Here is a 13,496-nt window from a genome sequence, read left to right as displayed (position 1 = left end):
GGAAAAAAAGCTGGAAAGACATATTAAACATATTATTTTGTGGGCCGAATACAATTGCATGGTGTGCCGGATGTGGCCCACGGGCCTCGAGTTTGACACCTGTGTTGAAAAGCAAAGAAAAAAAACAGCACAGACTGGGTTTTGAGCTGCAGCACATCAATGATTTTATTCACTACCCACGAGGCTGCGTTGCTGTACAATTTGCATTAGCGTGAGTGAATTTTGTTGAAAGATGCACATTCTTTATTCATATACACGACTCCCGGAACTCACAAGCCCACACATCCTGACATGGTACGAGATCAAGAGACAATCGTGGCAAAGCGAGTTGAAGTGAAAGCTTCTCAGTGTTTCGTCGCAGCAGTGACGTCATTTCATTCAACAACCTCCTTTGCCTCGGCCACAATACTCTCTGTCTTCATGAATATCATGAATGAAATGACACTCATTTGCACACGTGGGACACACAGTCACAATGCACTTGTAAGGTTGCACTCAAGTTGTTCTCAGCCGAAACTGATGTCGTAAATCGTTTAAAGTGACAGAAAGGTGTCCAAATATGTGAAATAACCACGACATAAAGTGTTTATACCGGAACTTGATTGCACAAAAAATTTAATTAATTGCATTCGTGTTAAAAAGTTAAATAGTGCATTCATTTAAGTACAAAATATCCTTCAAGCAATTTTAAGATATTGAATGAAAATGACATTTTGTGTGTGTGTGTGTGTGTGTGTGTGTTTAGGGTTTTTGTTTTTCTCATCTCATGCTTTGGTTCTCAGGAAACTCTGTTTGCCACATTCTCGTCTCATCCCATCATACAACATCCCACAACAAAAGGGAAACACTGGACAGACTGGTCTATAAAAGTTATAAGGACTATTTCTGATTAGTTGCGGTGAGCGTTCAAGCGGTTATTTATTTCCAGTGAAATGACTTTCTTTTGAAGCGACCAAATCAAACCCAAGAAAATGTGATTTAATTTCATATTGCTTTACTCTACATAAATGTAACATTTATGCATATGTTTATAAGTTATGCTAGTAATCAACTGGAAATGCATCTGTTGGACAGCATCTTTATCTACTTCTTTTATGGATTCCTTTTTTATTTTACCAATGTCGCACCAAATTCTCATGTCTGTGAAGGTTCTTAGTCTTCAGCAGTAAGCTAGTTAGGCTTTAACTAGATAACCAACAGCTAACTACCGATTATAGATGACGTTTGCTTTTTATTCATTCTTATTTACAGAATACATGCTCTCGTTACAGATCGCCATGAACACACCTGTGCAAATGACCTGTGTACAATTATTCTTTACAATCATATCCATCATATTCACAAGCGACACATACACACACTATAAGTCAATAGTTGTAATAGTTGCCTGTGGTGACACATCAACACACGACATGACCAAAAGCGTTTGTTAGTCTGACTCCTCATTAGCGCGAATATAAGCATTTTTAATGGATTACAAGTGCAGTACCATTCTACATGACACGGTTTGCTCTAATGCTGCTGAGTTTAATCTGGTATATGAACTACAATCCCTCTTGACAGATTTGTCTTTGCATGCTCACATTCGGCAATCTCAGATTATCACATAGCAATGATGGGCTTTTAAAGCAGGTACAACACACACAGCGCAGCTCGACTTCACACAGTGTTCACGCACCATCACCTCACCATAAACATGGTGAGCTTTTTTGTAAGTCGTTTGATGAATTTGCGTAATAATCCTTGATTTCCTCACAGGTTGAAGAGTAAATGGGCCCAGAATCAAAGCATGAAGCTGCTGTCACACCTTCAGGAAAATCTCTAACTTCACATGAGCTACTTTGTTGTTGTTTTTTTTTTGACAAATCTACAACATCAGATTTTATATGAATCTACTGTACATGTTTGCAGCCTGACTCTCACAGCCAGTGTGACCTCCTATCCTGTTTGGCCCAGGTTCATTAGTCAAAAATAAACATGCAGTTCTTTCAACAGGGATGCATGTTCTCTGTGGGTAAAGGGGAACGCGGGGGCTTATGGATGCAAAAGAAGCCCACAAAGGAGTAAAAACCAGGAGGGGGTGTGGCTGAAAGTCCCGTTTAATTACTCATTCAGGCAGTTTCGTGCAGTAAGGGGCCTTTCGCAGTTATTCCCCTATATTTTTAAGTCTTTCAACTCTACATTCTGTCCTTTTCTCTCATATATTTCTACCCGTTTGCACATATTCACCCTCAGAACTCTATCTTGCAGGCAGGGAAGGTCTCGTCCTGCATAGCGACGGTGCTGTTGGATCCCAGGACAGTGATTCCCAGCTCCCGCTGTCTGTCCAGAGTCTGCTGGTACCACTCCTGCATCGGCGCAGACTCAAAGGTGGGAATCAGTGTAACCTGGAAATGCAGAAATATAGAAGAGTGAATAATATGTTGCTCACAGTAAAGACCTTTGGGGTCATTTGTTGACAAACTTGGCTGCAGTTTATTCCTGTATCTGTGTTCATTTGTGTTTAGTTGATTTATAATATGAATGTTAATTTTGCATATACTTGCAAGTTTATTATTTTTTCATGTTTTTAATTCATTCACAGCCATTGATTGGTTGACGTTGGAAGGTGTCCCATTGATCATGTCTCATTGATCATGTCCCATTAATCATATCAGTTCAAACAAGTTCAGAGTAAATCACCTTTCTTCATCTTTCTGATGATGTCTTGACCTCGTCTAAAAGCTGAATGCACTCAGTTGCTGGCATGTGATTGACTGATTAGATGTTTGCATTAACAACCATTTGATCAAGTGTAGCTAATAAAGTGGCTGAATGATGTATTATGTGCAGAGGTGGAAAGAGTACTGAAATACTCTACTTTTACAAAATAGTAAAAGTACCACTATTTTGACACAATTTTACGTACAAGTAAAAGTAGTGGTCTAAAAAGCTAGTAGCTTGTTTAATATCTACACAGAGTAAAAGTTACTTACAGTAGTTACTTTTTTAACAAGGTTCTTTCTTGTGTTGTGCAAAAAGGACAAGTGGACACACATCTCACATTAATTGTTTTTAATTAAAGGCAAAACAAATTAAAATGCTGACAAAATAAAATATGTAAACACATAATGTGTCAGTCAAAATGGGTCAAAGGTGATGAATGCTTTAACTTTCTCACTCACTCAGGGACCTTAATTAACGCCAGTTCACCTGTCTTCATCATTCACCTGTTCACATAATTCATTCGCCGGTCCTCATCATTCATCCACCTGTCCTCATCATTCATTCACCTGTCCTCATCATTCATCCACATGTCCTCATCATTCATTCACCTGTCCTCATCATTCATTCACCTGTCTGTCCTCATTCATTCACCTGTCTGTCCTCATAATTAATTCACCTGTCGTCATCATTCATTCAACTCTCCTCATATTTCACCTGTCTTTATCATTCGCATGTCCTCATCATCCATTCACCTGTCTGTCATCATCATTCACCTGTCCTCATCATTCATTCAACTGTCCTCCTCATCATTTGCATGTCCTCATCATCCATTCACCTGTCCTTATCATTTATTCACCTGTCCTCATCATTAGCTTGTCTTCTTCATCATTCACCTGTCCTCATTATTCATTCACCTGCCAAAGTTCCCAGTGAGTGAATTTTATTTTATTTTTAATTTTTTCAAAATGTAGTGAAGTACAGTAATTTCCAAATTTCAGTAAAAGTAAAACTACACATTTTAAAAATCACCTTAAAAAGTGCAAGTACACAAAAAACCTACTCAATTACAGTAACACAAGTAAATGTAATCCATTACTTTCCACCTCTGTATGTGTGTGTGTGTGTCTACCTGCATAGTGTCAGGCCACAGTATCTTCCCCTCCAGTAGAGCGTCCAGCGTTTGCTTCATAATGTCCTCCCTCTCCGGGCTGTTGCCGCTGATGATGTAGCAGGAGGAGCGAACGCACCTGAAGAAGTCCACACTGACTGTCGAAGAAGACGCTCCAGAGGGAATATAAGCCAGGTCAACATACACGCTGACGTCACCGGCTGATGTGATCTTAGAGCCTGTAACAGAAGGGAGAGGGAAAAACTGCTGCATGAAGTGAGAAGTGAAACAGAGGAAGCAAAGAAAACACCTGTACCTGTGTTAGGTGAAGATTTTGCTGGTGCTGCGCGGGTGCTGGACGTGCTGGACGGCGTACGAGAGGAAGAGAAATTCCCCTTTGAGACTCCGCCTTGACTTCCTGTCCTGTTTTTCCCTGAGGCTAATTTGTGAGCGACCTCAACAACCTGGTAACACAATGTTATGGGCAACAAGGTCAAAGGTCAACTAAATCTGCCTCTAAAGCTCACAAATGATCAAGTTTGGATAATATCTGAAAGATTTCACATAGATATCACATTTTTCAGTGCTGTTAAGACTAATTGACTCACTGCGGGTGTTTTTTTCCCACGCATGCTGCTGGTTTTAGGTCTCTTCCCATGAACTTCAGAGTCAGACTGAGGAACAGGCATGGAGGTGTCAGGAAGTGGAGGCAGAGGCGGACTGTCCCTGAGCGGGACAGGAAGAGGGTCTGAAGGCAGAGCCTGACTGGGGCAGAGGTCATGTGGAGAGTTAGTTGGCTCACTACACGATTCCTCCTCGTCAGAGTCCAGAGCTCCATCCGCTGTGGTTGATGGGCAGTCTTCTGTACAAACAGGGGCGTTGGATTCACTAGGTGAAGTGTCTTTTGGGTTGTTGTTGCCATGATGATGTGGCGCAAAGGCTCCTCTGCCTGGTTCACTGGAGTCAGAAGGTTTGAAATGCTTGAACTCACAAGGAGAAACCAGGCAAAGATCCACATCATGAGGCGACGCCTCAAAATGTAGACTGTTAGGAGCTGGAGGTCGCCCCAACTCTGAACCTTGACCTAAAGATCGAGGAGGCTTCTTCATTGCTAAAGACATCCCCACAAAATGGCCTCCGTTGGAGTGGGACAGAAGAATGCTGTCATCCCCTTCTCTCTGGCTTGCATTGGACAGTCCCTGCTCAAAGGACATGGACAGTGATTCATCTACTTCTGTGGACTGAGGCGAGCTCACCTCTGCTGGCATGGAGTGTGTGGTGGTGGTGGTGGTGGCCAGAGAGGGAGATGGGTCTGATGACACCTCTTTAAAAGTACCCAAAGACAGGAAGCTTAGTTGTTTCTCCTTGGGATTGGTATGGCTCTCTGTGTTGTTTTTGGACTGGCATGGCTGCAACTCACTTTGGTTGGATGATCGATTTGTCTGGTTGACATCAGTTGACTCTGATTTACTCATCTGGGCCTGTATTCTACTAAGAGTTGCCTTGTTGCACCACACATCATCTGGGGAAAGACAGTAGGGAGTGTGGCCTGCACTGTTGGGCCGTGAGTCCGGGGAGGCTGGTTCTACAGTCTCCTCATCTGGGCTGACTGGGACATGGTTCTCTGGAGAAGATCTGGAGGGAGGGCTGTGTCTCAAAGCCCCATCTAGGAGAGTGTACTCAGTCGGGGTTATGTCTAGCTGGACTGTCTGATCGTTCTTTGGTGTCTTGTTCAAGGGAATTGGAAATCCCACAACTTTTGCTGGTTTGGTAGCATTTCCTGTCTGGTCTACACACCCTCTCTGCATGGTTCCACCAGCGTTATCTCTACTAACAGCATTATCTTGCAGGTCATTGTCACCACTGCCTCCTCTTACTAGCCCCGTGGCACCTGCTTTCCCCGGGGTATCAACAGCTTCATTACTCGTCTCTCTGCTCAGATCTCCAAGGTTCTTTTCATTTCCTGACTCGCTGCATTCATTCTTTGCTTCATCTAATGTTTCCTCCCGCAGCCTGAGAAAATCAGCTGTCATATCCTCAGGTGTGGTTGTTTTGGAGACACAGGGTTTTTCTTCAGGTTCTGTCTCTGGTTTTTGACTCTGCTGCTCAGAAGCAGGACCCTCTAGTGCTAAGAGTTCTGCCACATTCCCAGTATCAGGTTTTGATAAGTTGTTATTTGGTAATTCAGTGTTTTCATTAGCCTTCTTGCCATCTTTCCCCTCTTTTCTTGGTGTTTTATTTGCTTTCTTTGCTCCCGTTTTGGAGTCGTTCTTTGCTTCCTTTATGAGCTTAGTTTTATGTTCATTCTTTGGTTTGGAAGAGATCCCGTCCATTTTTACCTGATCGTTCTTCCTAATACCATTCTCCTCTTTACTGCCAGTCTTCTCATCTCTTTTCCCATCCTTCCCTGCTCCTTTCTTTGAGGTTTTCTTCTCTGGCAATGCTGCTTTTTGCTTTATACCCACCTCTTTGACTTTGGCTTTGTCTCCACCAACACCATTTAATCCTTTCCCCTTTTCTTTCACCGATACTTCCTTTATCTCTTCTCTGATCACTCTTTCTTTCCCATACTTAGGTGTTGTCTCCTTCCCTTGTGACTTGTCACTATCCTGGCTCTCAGTCCTCTTGGCCTTTCTATCCTCAACCAGTTTTTCCAGGTCACCAGTAGTCACTGTGGGTTTTTGGAGGAAAGCCAGGCCCTTCAGCTTCTCTAGCCCCTGCAGAAGCTTCGCCTGTGGAGTAACACCAGGGAACAGTACCCTGACCACCTTCTCTTGAGGGCACGCTGGATGCCACACAAGCAGAGCAGACACTGAGGCCAGGGCAGTGAGCGGTAGAGCTTGGGATTTGGATTCTGATGACACTTCATCAGGCCAGTTCTGCATGAGTGTCTGATACTCCTGGCTGTTTTTGCCAGGACTAAGGATGTATAAATCCAGCTGTCCCACTCCCATCTTCTGGAATAGGGTTACTGGCTCAATGGGGACACCTTGTGGTCGAAACATTGGTTGTGGTCTGATATCTAACTTCTTAAGCAACTGTAGGGTCAGCGCCGCCTGCTGTGTGCTCTTCAGTACATTGTCCACACCTGACAGGAGGAGAATGAGAGCTGTAATTACCAGACGTCACATTTCTATAGGAACATGGTGGCGCAGGTTGGTGGAAGTGATATTTATTTTAAAGTAGTTACACACTAAAAAAAATCATACTTATTGGTACAGTATATTAAATTACTGCCAATAAATATAACACACCAGACCTTTAAGGGAAGCAAGGTCATTAAAATTTAAAGCTCTTGCAATACTTACAATATGTATGACTGTTTAATCCATTTAGAAGAGGGCTGTTAGCTGACATTTATTGTTAAGCTATAATTTATTTACCACTACACTATATTCAGGTAGATTTGAATATGTCACTCACAGGGCTGTTGTTCCACCTGCAACCTGCTGGGGGCATTGAAGAACACAACTCCAAGCTCTGGGGAAATCAGCCTCTTCGACAAGTCATCTGCACAACAAAACAGAACAAAAAGAGACAGGGAAGTGCGCAAAGATCAGGGAATGTAAGGTTGCAGTGGTGACTTTTGTTGTGGAAGAAAGAAACTAATTAACATTGTTTGTATTCACTGCATCCTTTGTCTGGAAAGAGGCAGACCTGATTGAGCTAGTCTTTCTTTAAATACACCTGCAGCGCAAGCAAGGCAAAAAAGTATTTATCCAGTCTAACTACAGAACCATATAGATTTATTTGAGTAGCTGTTGCCTCAGTCTGTCAACTGACATCAATCTCATCACTTCTTGTGGGCATTTGACAGTGGTTTGAATGTATGCAGGTAAAGATTTCCAGTCACTGTTGGGTGAATTTCTATCAGGACCACGAATCACGAAATCATCTGACCTTTGACATCAGAACTCAGCTCTAGCTCTGCCACCTTCCTCTCCAGGAAGGTGTTGATCCCAGGCAGGTTCTCCGTCCCGATGTGCGTCACCAGGACTGCATCCACACGGTCAAGGTGTCGAACCAGCTTCCAGAAACAGGCCTGAGAGTCTGAGCCGCCGTCCACCAGCACCGTGAAGCCGTTGACGGCAAAAAAAGCACAGTCACCGCGGCCCGCGGGGAACACGTAGCAGCAGGGACGGGAGAGCTTCAGGAAACCCACGGTGATAGGAGGAGGCAGGAGGTCAAAGGTGGATGGAGGGCAGAGGGTACCAGAGATGAGGGAGGTGAATTCCCCCAGAGCCTCCATGGCAGGCAGAACCTCTGGGGGATTAATGTTCAGTGTGAAAGGGCCCTGCAGTGGCTGGTCCCCCAACAGAGTCTCTCTCCACTCGCCAATGTTGGGACAGCTGAGGGTCAGGCTGAGCTTGGAGGGGGATGCAGAGCTCTCTTGAAGTAGGAACTGCAGACATAGAAAAATCCTCAGCTAATGGGATACAATACTGTATGTGAAAAAGGTAGTGTAGAAAGATTGTCAGTGCATATCATCGTCTTAAAAAAAAAATCTCTCAATAATGGGAATTAAGATTTCTAGTGAACTCATATTGACGCATTTAAATCTAAATTCACATTTAACAACAGAAGCTGGTGATGTTCAGAAGTAAAATTTGCTACAGATGAAAAATATTTGTCAGTTAGTCAGAAAAATGTTGTTTACTCACTCTAACCCCAAATTACCAAACACATGCAAAGAATTTGAAGATGTCATGGAATCTGGGGAACGTGACGGCCATTTTTTCACCTCTATTTTCATAGACCAAACCAAATGAAATGTTGTGAACTGCCTTTGTCAGACTCCTGGGTTTTGTTTTGAACTTGAAAGGTTTTCTATTTGTGTCTTATTTCTTATTTTCTGTATGTTGGTTTCTGTAATTTTGTTTACTGCTTGAATCTTGAAACTTTAAGTCATGAAGTTTGGAAACACGAAAAGGAAAAAGCAGATTAGTAAATAGTATATAGATGTGGTGCTTGTAAATATATATATATATATGACATTTTTGTCAACAAGTAAATTTTATTATATTTTTAATGCGAAAGATAAAAGAGATATGGTGTTACCTGCTCTGTTATTATTTGTTTCAGTTGGTGTGGTGAAAACAGTCCTTTGTGAAACAACAGGTCGCCGCTCTGCTCCACACTCTGACCAGCCAAGATCAACAGCTTATGAGCCGATTCCCGGGACAACAGACCAAACACCTGAAAAAGCAAGCGAGGAGGGGACATGAGATGTATTTATAATGACACTTCACTCAGCAGAGGGAAACGTGAGGCTCATGTCAGGGCTTCTTTGTTTTGTTTGAACTGTAGTTTAAGAAAACAAATCATTTGAATATATCATCTTCATCTTTCTTTTTCCATGAAATATTTAGTTAGAAAAAAGAGTGATTTGACTCTGAATGAACCAGGAATCCTCTGCTCACCTCTGAATGAACCTGTTCCTGAGATGGACTGATCAGCACCTGAGTGTCCAACACTCGGCCGCTTTGGCGCAGACACTTCTGCCCTGAGGAAGCACAGGACAACGGTAAAACAGAAAGAAAAACTACAGATGTCAAATCACCAGGAGGAAGCTAAACAGAGAGTCACTGAAGAAACAACAGGAAGTCATGTAGAAAGGGATCTGGCATTAGTGGGCGAGTGACTGATTCAGAAGACGGAGGAAGAGTGAAACAGCTGAGTCAGATTCTGAGGATGAGATGCCAAGTTTACACGGCCTACAGTGAATTTCCAATCTGACAGCAAGTGGATGAACATGAGAGGACACAGAGGCGAACACATCCAACTGGAAAATATATGAACAAAACTCTCTCTGCCTTTACTCCAAGTTGATGAGTGATTTCATATCTCACACATTTTAGTGCTTTACGAAAGCCCTTCCATGAAAGTGGACTTTTTGACAAAGAATTACATAAAAATATCAATACCAGTCTCATGTTTGTACACTAGATGTAAAGCTATTTAGCAGCCAATAAAACAAAGCCTGCAGACAGGTACAGCTCGTTTGGCTCTCTAGTAAAATACACCTACACCTATCTATAAACATCACTAAGAAAGACGTCATCTTCGCTGATAAATAGATACAAAAACAAAAAAATGTGACAAAATTACATTTGATAGCAGTTTTTACAGCTGCTGGTGAGAGGATTTTATTTGCTTTTTAGACTTAGCTAAGACAAGCTACGCTACGCTCAGCTAAAGTAGCTAAACAAACAAGCTGCTTGCTCCCAGAGACTATTTAACCACTATCATACTAAATAAGTAACTAAGTAACTAACTGACTGTTGTTCTAAACTATTCCTTCAAGTGGAATCGCTGTTCCTCCATTTTACAAAGCCACAGTAGCATGAAAAGAGAATTGACTGTGACTCTGTCGGCTTCAGAATCCATGACATCTGACTAATGGGGTATGAGCCAAGAAAGGACACATTCAATTCTCATGCAGACCTGCATAACTGGATGAATTCTTGATTAGCCATACCATAACTCAAAAAAGTAAAGGACTATTTTATTAACACTTTCTTGGTATAAGATTTACGGAGCAAGGAAGTATAAAAACAATTGTTGACCTTTAACATAGGGGAGTCAGTGTACTAACAGTGTGTGGAGGTTTAAATGTTCTTTTTGTCTTTTCTGGTTACTATTGTTCCTTCAGATGTGTACACAAATATACAGCAATATAGATTGAATTAAACTGCCTTTGACTACAGCTGTAAAGTATAGAAGAACCTCTTGTGTGCAGCTCTTCCTCCACATTCCTGTCTGTAACACTTTTACTTCACAGCTCAGCTGTAACGCGGCTGCCAGACTCGGTTTGTCTGCCTTTTCACTAGTTTCCCTGGTTGTCCTTGGCTCTGCATACTCAAAGATGTAGCAGCACACACACAGACAGACAGACAGACAGACAGACTTAGAGAGAGAGAGAGGTGGCACAGCCTGAACACTTCTCACTATTGTTCTCAGTTGGAAGGACCCACCCATGTTTAACAATTATCCAACTGCTCCTCTACTTTCCTTCCTTCCCCCCCTCCCTTATTGACCCCAGGCCAGCCAAACTGCCGGGTTACCATGGAGAATGGACTTCCTGTCAGGTCAAAGAATTTGGGCAGGAAGGATCACTCACTCGCTCTCACACACATATTTTCTTACCTGCACCCTTGAAGGACACCGTGTGATGGGACAGGAATTCTTGGAGATAGAGGTTTAGGTTACATGATTTTAAGTCGATGTCCCATGACCGAATACCTGGAAATGTACACATGCGCAAAAATGCAAAAGTCACAACACAATAACTTAGCCTACTTGTTTTACAAGCTGTATCGTGATTCATCGTGTGCTGCTCATATTCCCGTGTGCTCATCTGCTGCCTGTCCGTTTGACACATGCTTTAATTCTCAATAACTTCACTCTATAGGGTTTGTTCTATCATGTTCATGCCCTATACTTATTATACTGTGATATACACTCAGCTGCCATTTTATTAGGTACACAGGACATCTTATAAAGTGGAAGGAGTGACACTTGGGTTTGACATGTTGTGCGATCAGAGTAACAAATCACAAACTAAGCAAACTGTGGACGTAACAGGTGGTGTGTTGATTTACTGCCCTTTTATCATCTTGATAACAGCTGCTCACTGGATATTTCCTTTTTCGCTGAACCTTCTCTTTAAGCCCTAGATATGTTTGTGCATTGAAATCCCAGTAGGTCAGCTCAATATCTGAAATACTGGCTCCATGCCTCATTCTGATGCTCAGTTTGAACTTCAGTGGGTCACCTTGACCATGCCTATATGCCTAAATGCATAATGTTGCTGTTTTGTGGTTGACTGCTTAGATGTTTCCATTTAAAAGCAATTAAATGGGTTTTTATTTAGGTGCAACTTGACTTTACAAAGCACAGGAAACACCACCCAGCAGCTGTGCTGTGTGTCTCTGCTGACAATACACATTCTTTAAGATATGTATTGTTAAAGAGGCCGAAAAACATTGCTGATTAGATATTTGTTTAAAAAGATGAGTGGGTGTGACTAACAGTGCAGCCAGTACGCAGTAATCACATACCAGTGATTCAAGTGTGCATGTTTTGCAGCCTACATAAGCTATTTTTGTAAAAGATGGCATCACACTGTGAGAAATAAACAATAATACAAATGAACACAGGCTAAATAATGAATTTCTATGACATTCTATTCAAAAAACTGATATTTTTCCCTTAGAGAAACAAGGCTCATTAAAAGTTGATGTCATGCTGGTGGTATGTGTTGTTTTTGACTGACAGTGATGAAATGATAAATGGCCTATTTTATTTTCATGCCTCTATTCCACAATATCTGCCCTTTGTTTTTCCACCTGAAATATCTATACAGCCCTTCTCTCTTTTTTGTTTTACATACATGATCCCTTCCTGACATGTAAACACTGTACAGCTTCCATTATTACATGACGTTGTACCCACAACCTCCGTCGCTACCGCTTTACAAAACCCATATGGATTATACAAAGACATGGGTTGGCATTTTCCTCCAAAGCATCTCATTTAATGATAAATGAGGCGAAAGGGGATCCACCCACTGCTGGCTGATTTTAATTATAATGTGTCCACAGGGATGATGAGGTGATGGTGGCGATGATGATGGTGGAGCAGATGACGCATCCTCGCTCAGTATGTGTTGGATGAAAATATTTGGAATAAAAAAAAACACTGCATTGCCTGCGGGGTCAGTGAAACATCCTCAGTGATGCTTTAGGCGAGGAGAACAACAAAAAAACACGCCATCTGTTTTTTTGTTGGTTTTTTTTTTTGTTCATCCAAATATAGAATCAAGCAAATCATACAGCGACAGGGAGCAGGTTGAAATAAACGTACCTCGTTCAATCTCCCCGCAGATGAGTCTAGACTGTGCGAGGTGAGCGGTGCGTCCGACGATAATGAGCAGGGAGTATTTGTGCTGACTGAAGTGGAGGTTTGCGGTCGCTGCGCTCCTCGGCTCCTCCTGGACCTCCCTCTCCTCCTGCACCCGGCTGCACGCCATGTTGGAAAACTTGCACAGGGATGTGATGTCATTGAAAGAGACCGACGGCGCCGTTCATTACAGCGAGATGACAGCCGATGTGCTGGAATGCAGCCGTGCATTAGTGAATGGTGTAGGAGGAGGCTGAATTATTCATGGTGCATGGAAAAAAAAAAAATCCAATCAATATCTTCCTCTTTATTGTGGTCCGGAGTAATAACTGAAGTGTTCTAATCAATAATCACAAACAAAGTAGGTGATGGGACAATAAAATCACTGGGCCAGACAGCAGAAAACGCTTTATATCATCCAAAAACTCGAAATGTCCCCAAAATGATTCAAGAGAGACATGGTCATGTGAGCTATGTGGACTTATTTTAAGACAAAAGAAGAAAACAATCCCAAAAAGTGTTTATAGATCACTCTAATATTAGCATTGGTAGATACTGAAGGCTGTGATATTGGTATCTGTATCGGACATATACCAACAAGTGAAACATACTGATTAAATATAAGCTTAACATGATTAAACAAATGTTTATTTCTGTGGAAATTATATTTATTTGATTTTGTTCAACATTCGGTAAAGCAGACATTTTTTTCCATACAGAAAATGCTACAGCAATTAAACTAAAATAAAACAGGTAAAATAAATAGATGCATCCAAGAATA

General features: G+C 42.0%; 1 protein-coding gene across 1 annotated transcript; it reads right to left on the bottom strand.

The window, feature by feature from the left end:
• Window positions 1-139: 139 nt before the first annotated feature.
• On the bottom strand, window positions 140-12,845 carry LOC122783146 (microtubule-associated protein 1S-like). Its single transcript, XM_044047788.1, has 10 exons — window positions 12,680-12,845; window positions 10,961-11,056; window positions 9,235-9,317; window positions 8,873-9,010; window positions 7,715-8,216; window positions 7,238-7,324; window positions 4,423-6,902; window positions 4,131-4,278; window positions 3,836-4,053; window positions 140-2,387 (listed from the first exon to the last, which is right to left on the bottom strand). Exons 1-10 carry the CDS (start codon window positions 12,843-12,845, stop codon window positions 2,232-2,234), a joined length of 4,074 nt encoding a protein of 1,357 aa, XP_043903723.1. The 3' UTR covers window positions 140-2,231.
• Between the last annotated feature and the right edge of the window lie 651 nt (window positions 12,846-13,496).

This window comes from Solea senegalensis, linkage group LG16 (assembly GCF_019176455.1).
Source record: "Solea senegalensis isolate Sse05_10M linkage group LG16, IFAPA_SoseM_1, whole genome shotgun sequence".
Lineage (NCBI taxonomy): Eukaryota > Metazoa > Chordata > Actinopteri > Pleuronectiformes > Soleidae > Solea > Solea senegalensis.
This window is presented reverse-complemented; position numbering and strand designations above follow the sequence as displayed.

What these genes read in the sequence shown, in the direction of transcription:
- LOC122783146 (XM_044047788.1), bottom strand. Translation starts at nt 12,845, where the DNA reads ATGGCGTGCAGCCGGGTGCAGGAGGAGAGGGAGGTCCAGGAGGAGCCG. An exon ending in GCTGAGTTCTGATGTCAAAG is followed by an intron (nt 7,325 to 7,714) that starts GTCAGATGATTT and finishes TTTGTTGTGCAG; the next exon opens with ATGACTTGTCGAAGAGGCTG. An exon ending in GCAGGTGGAACAACAGCCCT is followed by an intron (nt 6,903 to 7,237) that starts GTGAGTGACATA and finishes TCCTCCTGTCAG; the next exon opens with GTGTGGACAATGTACTGAAG.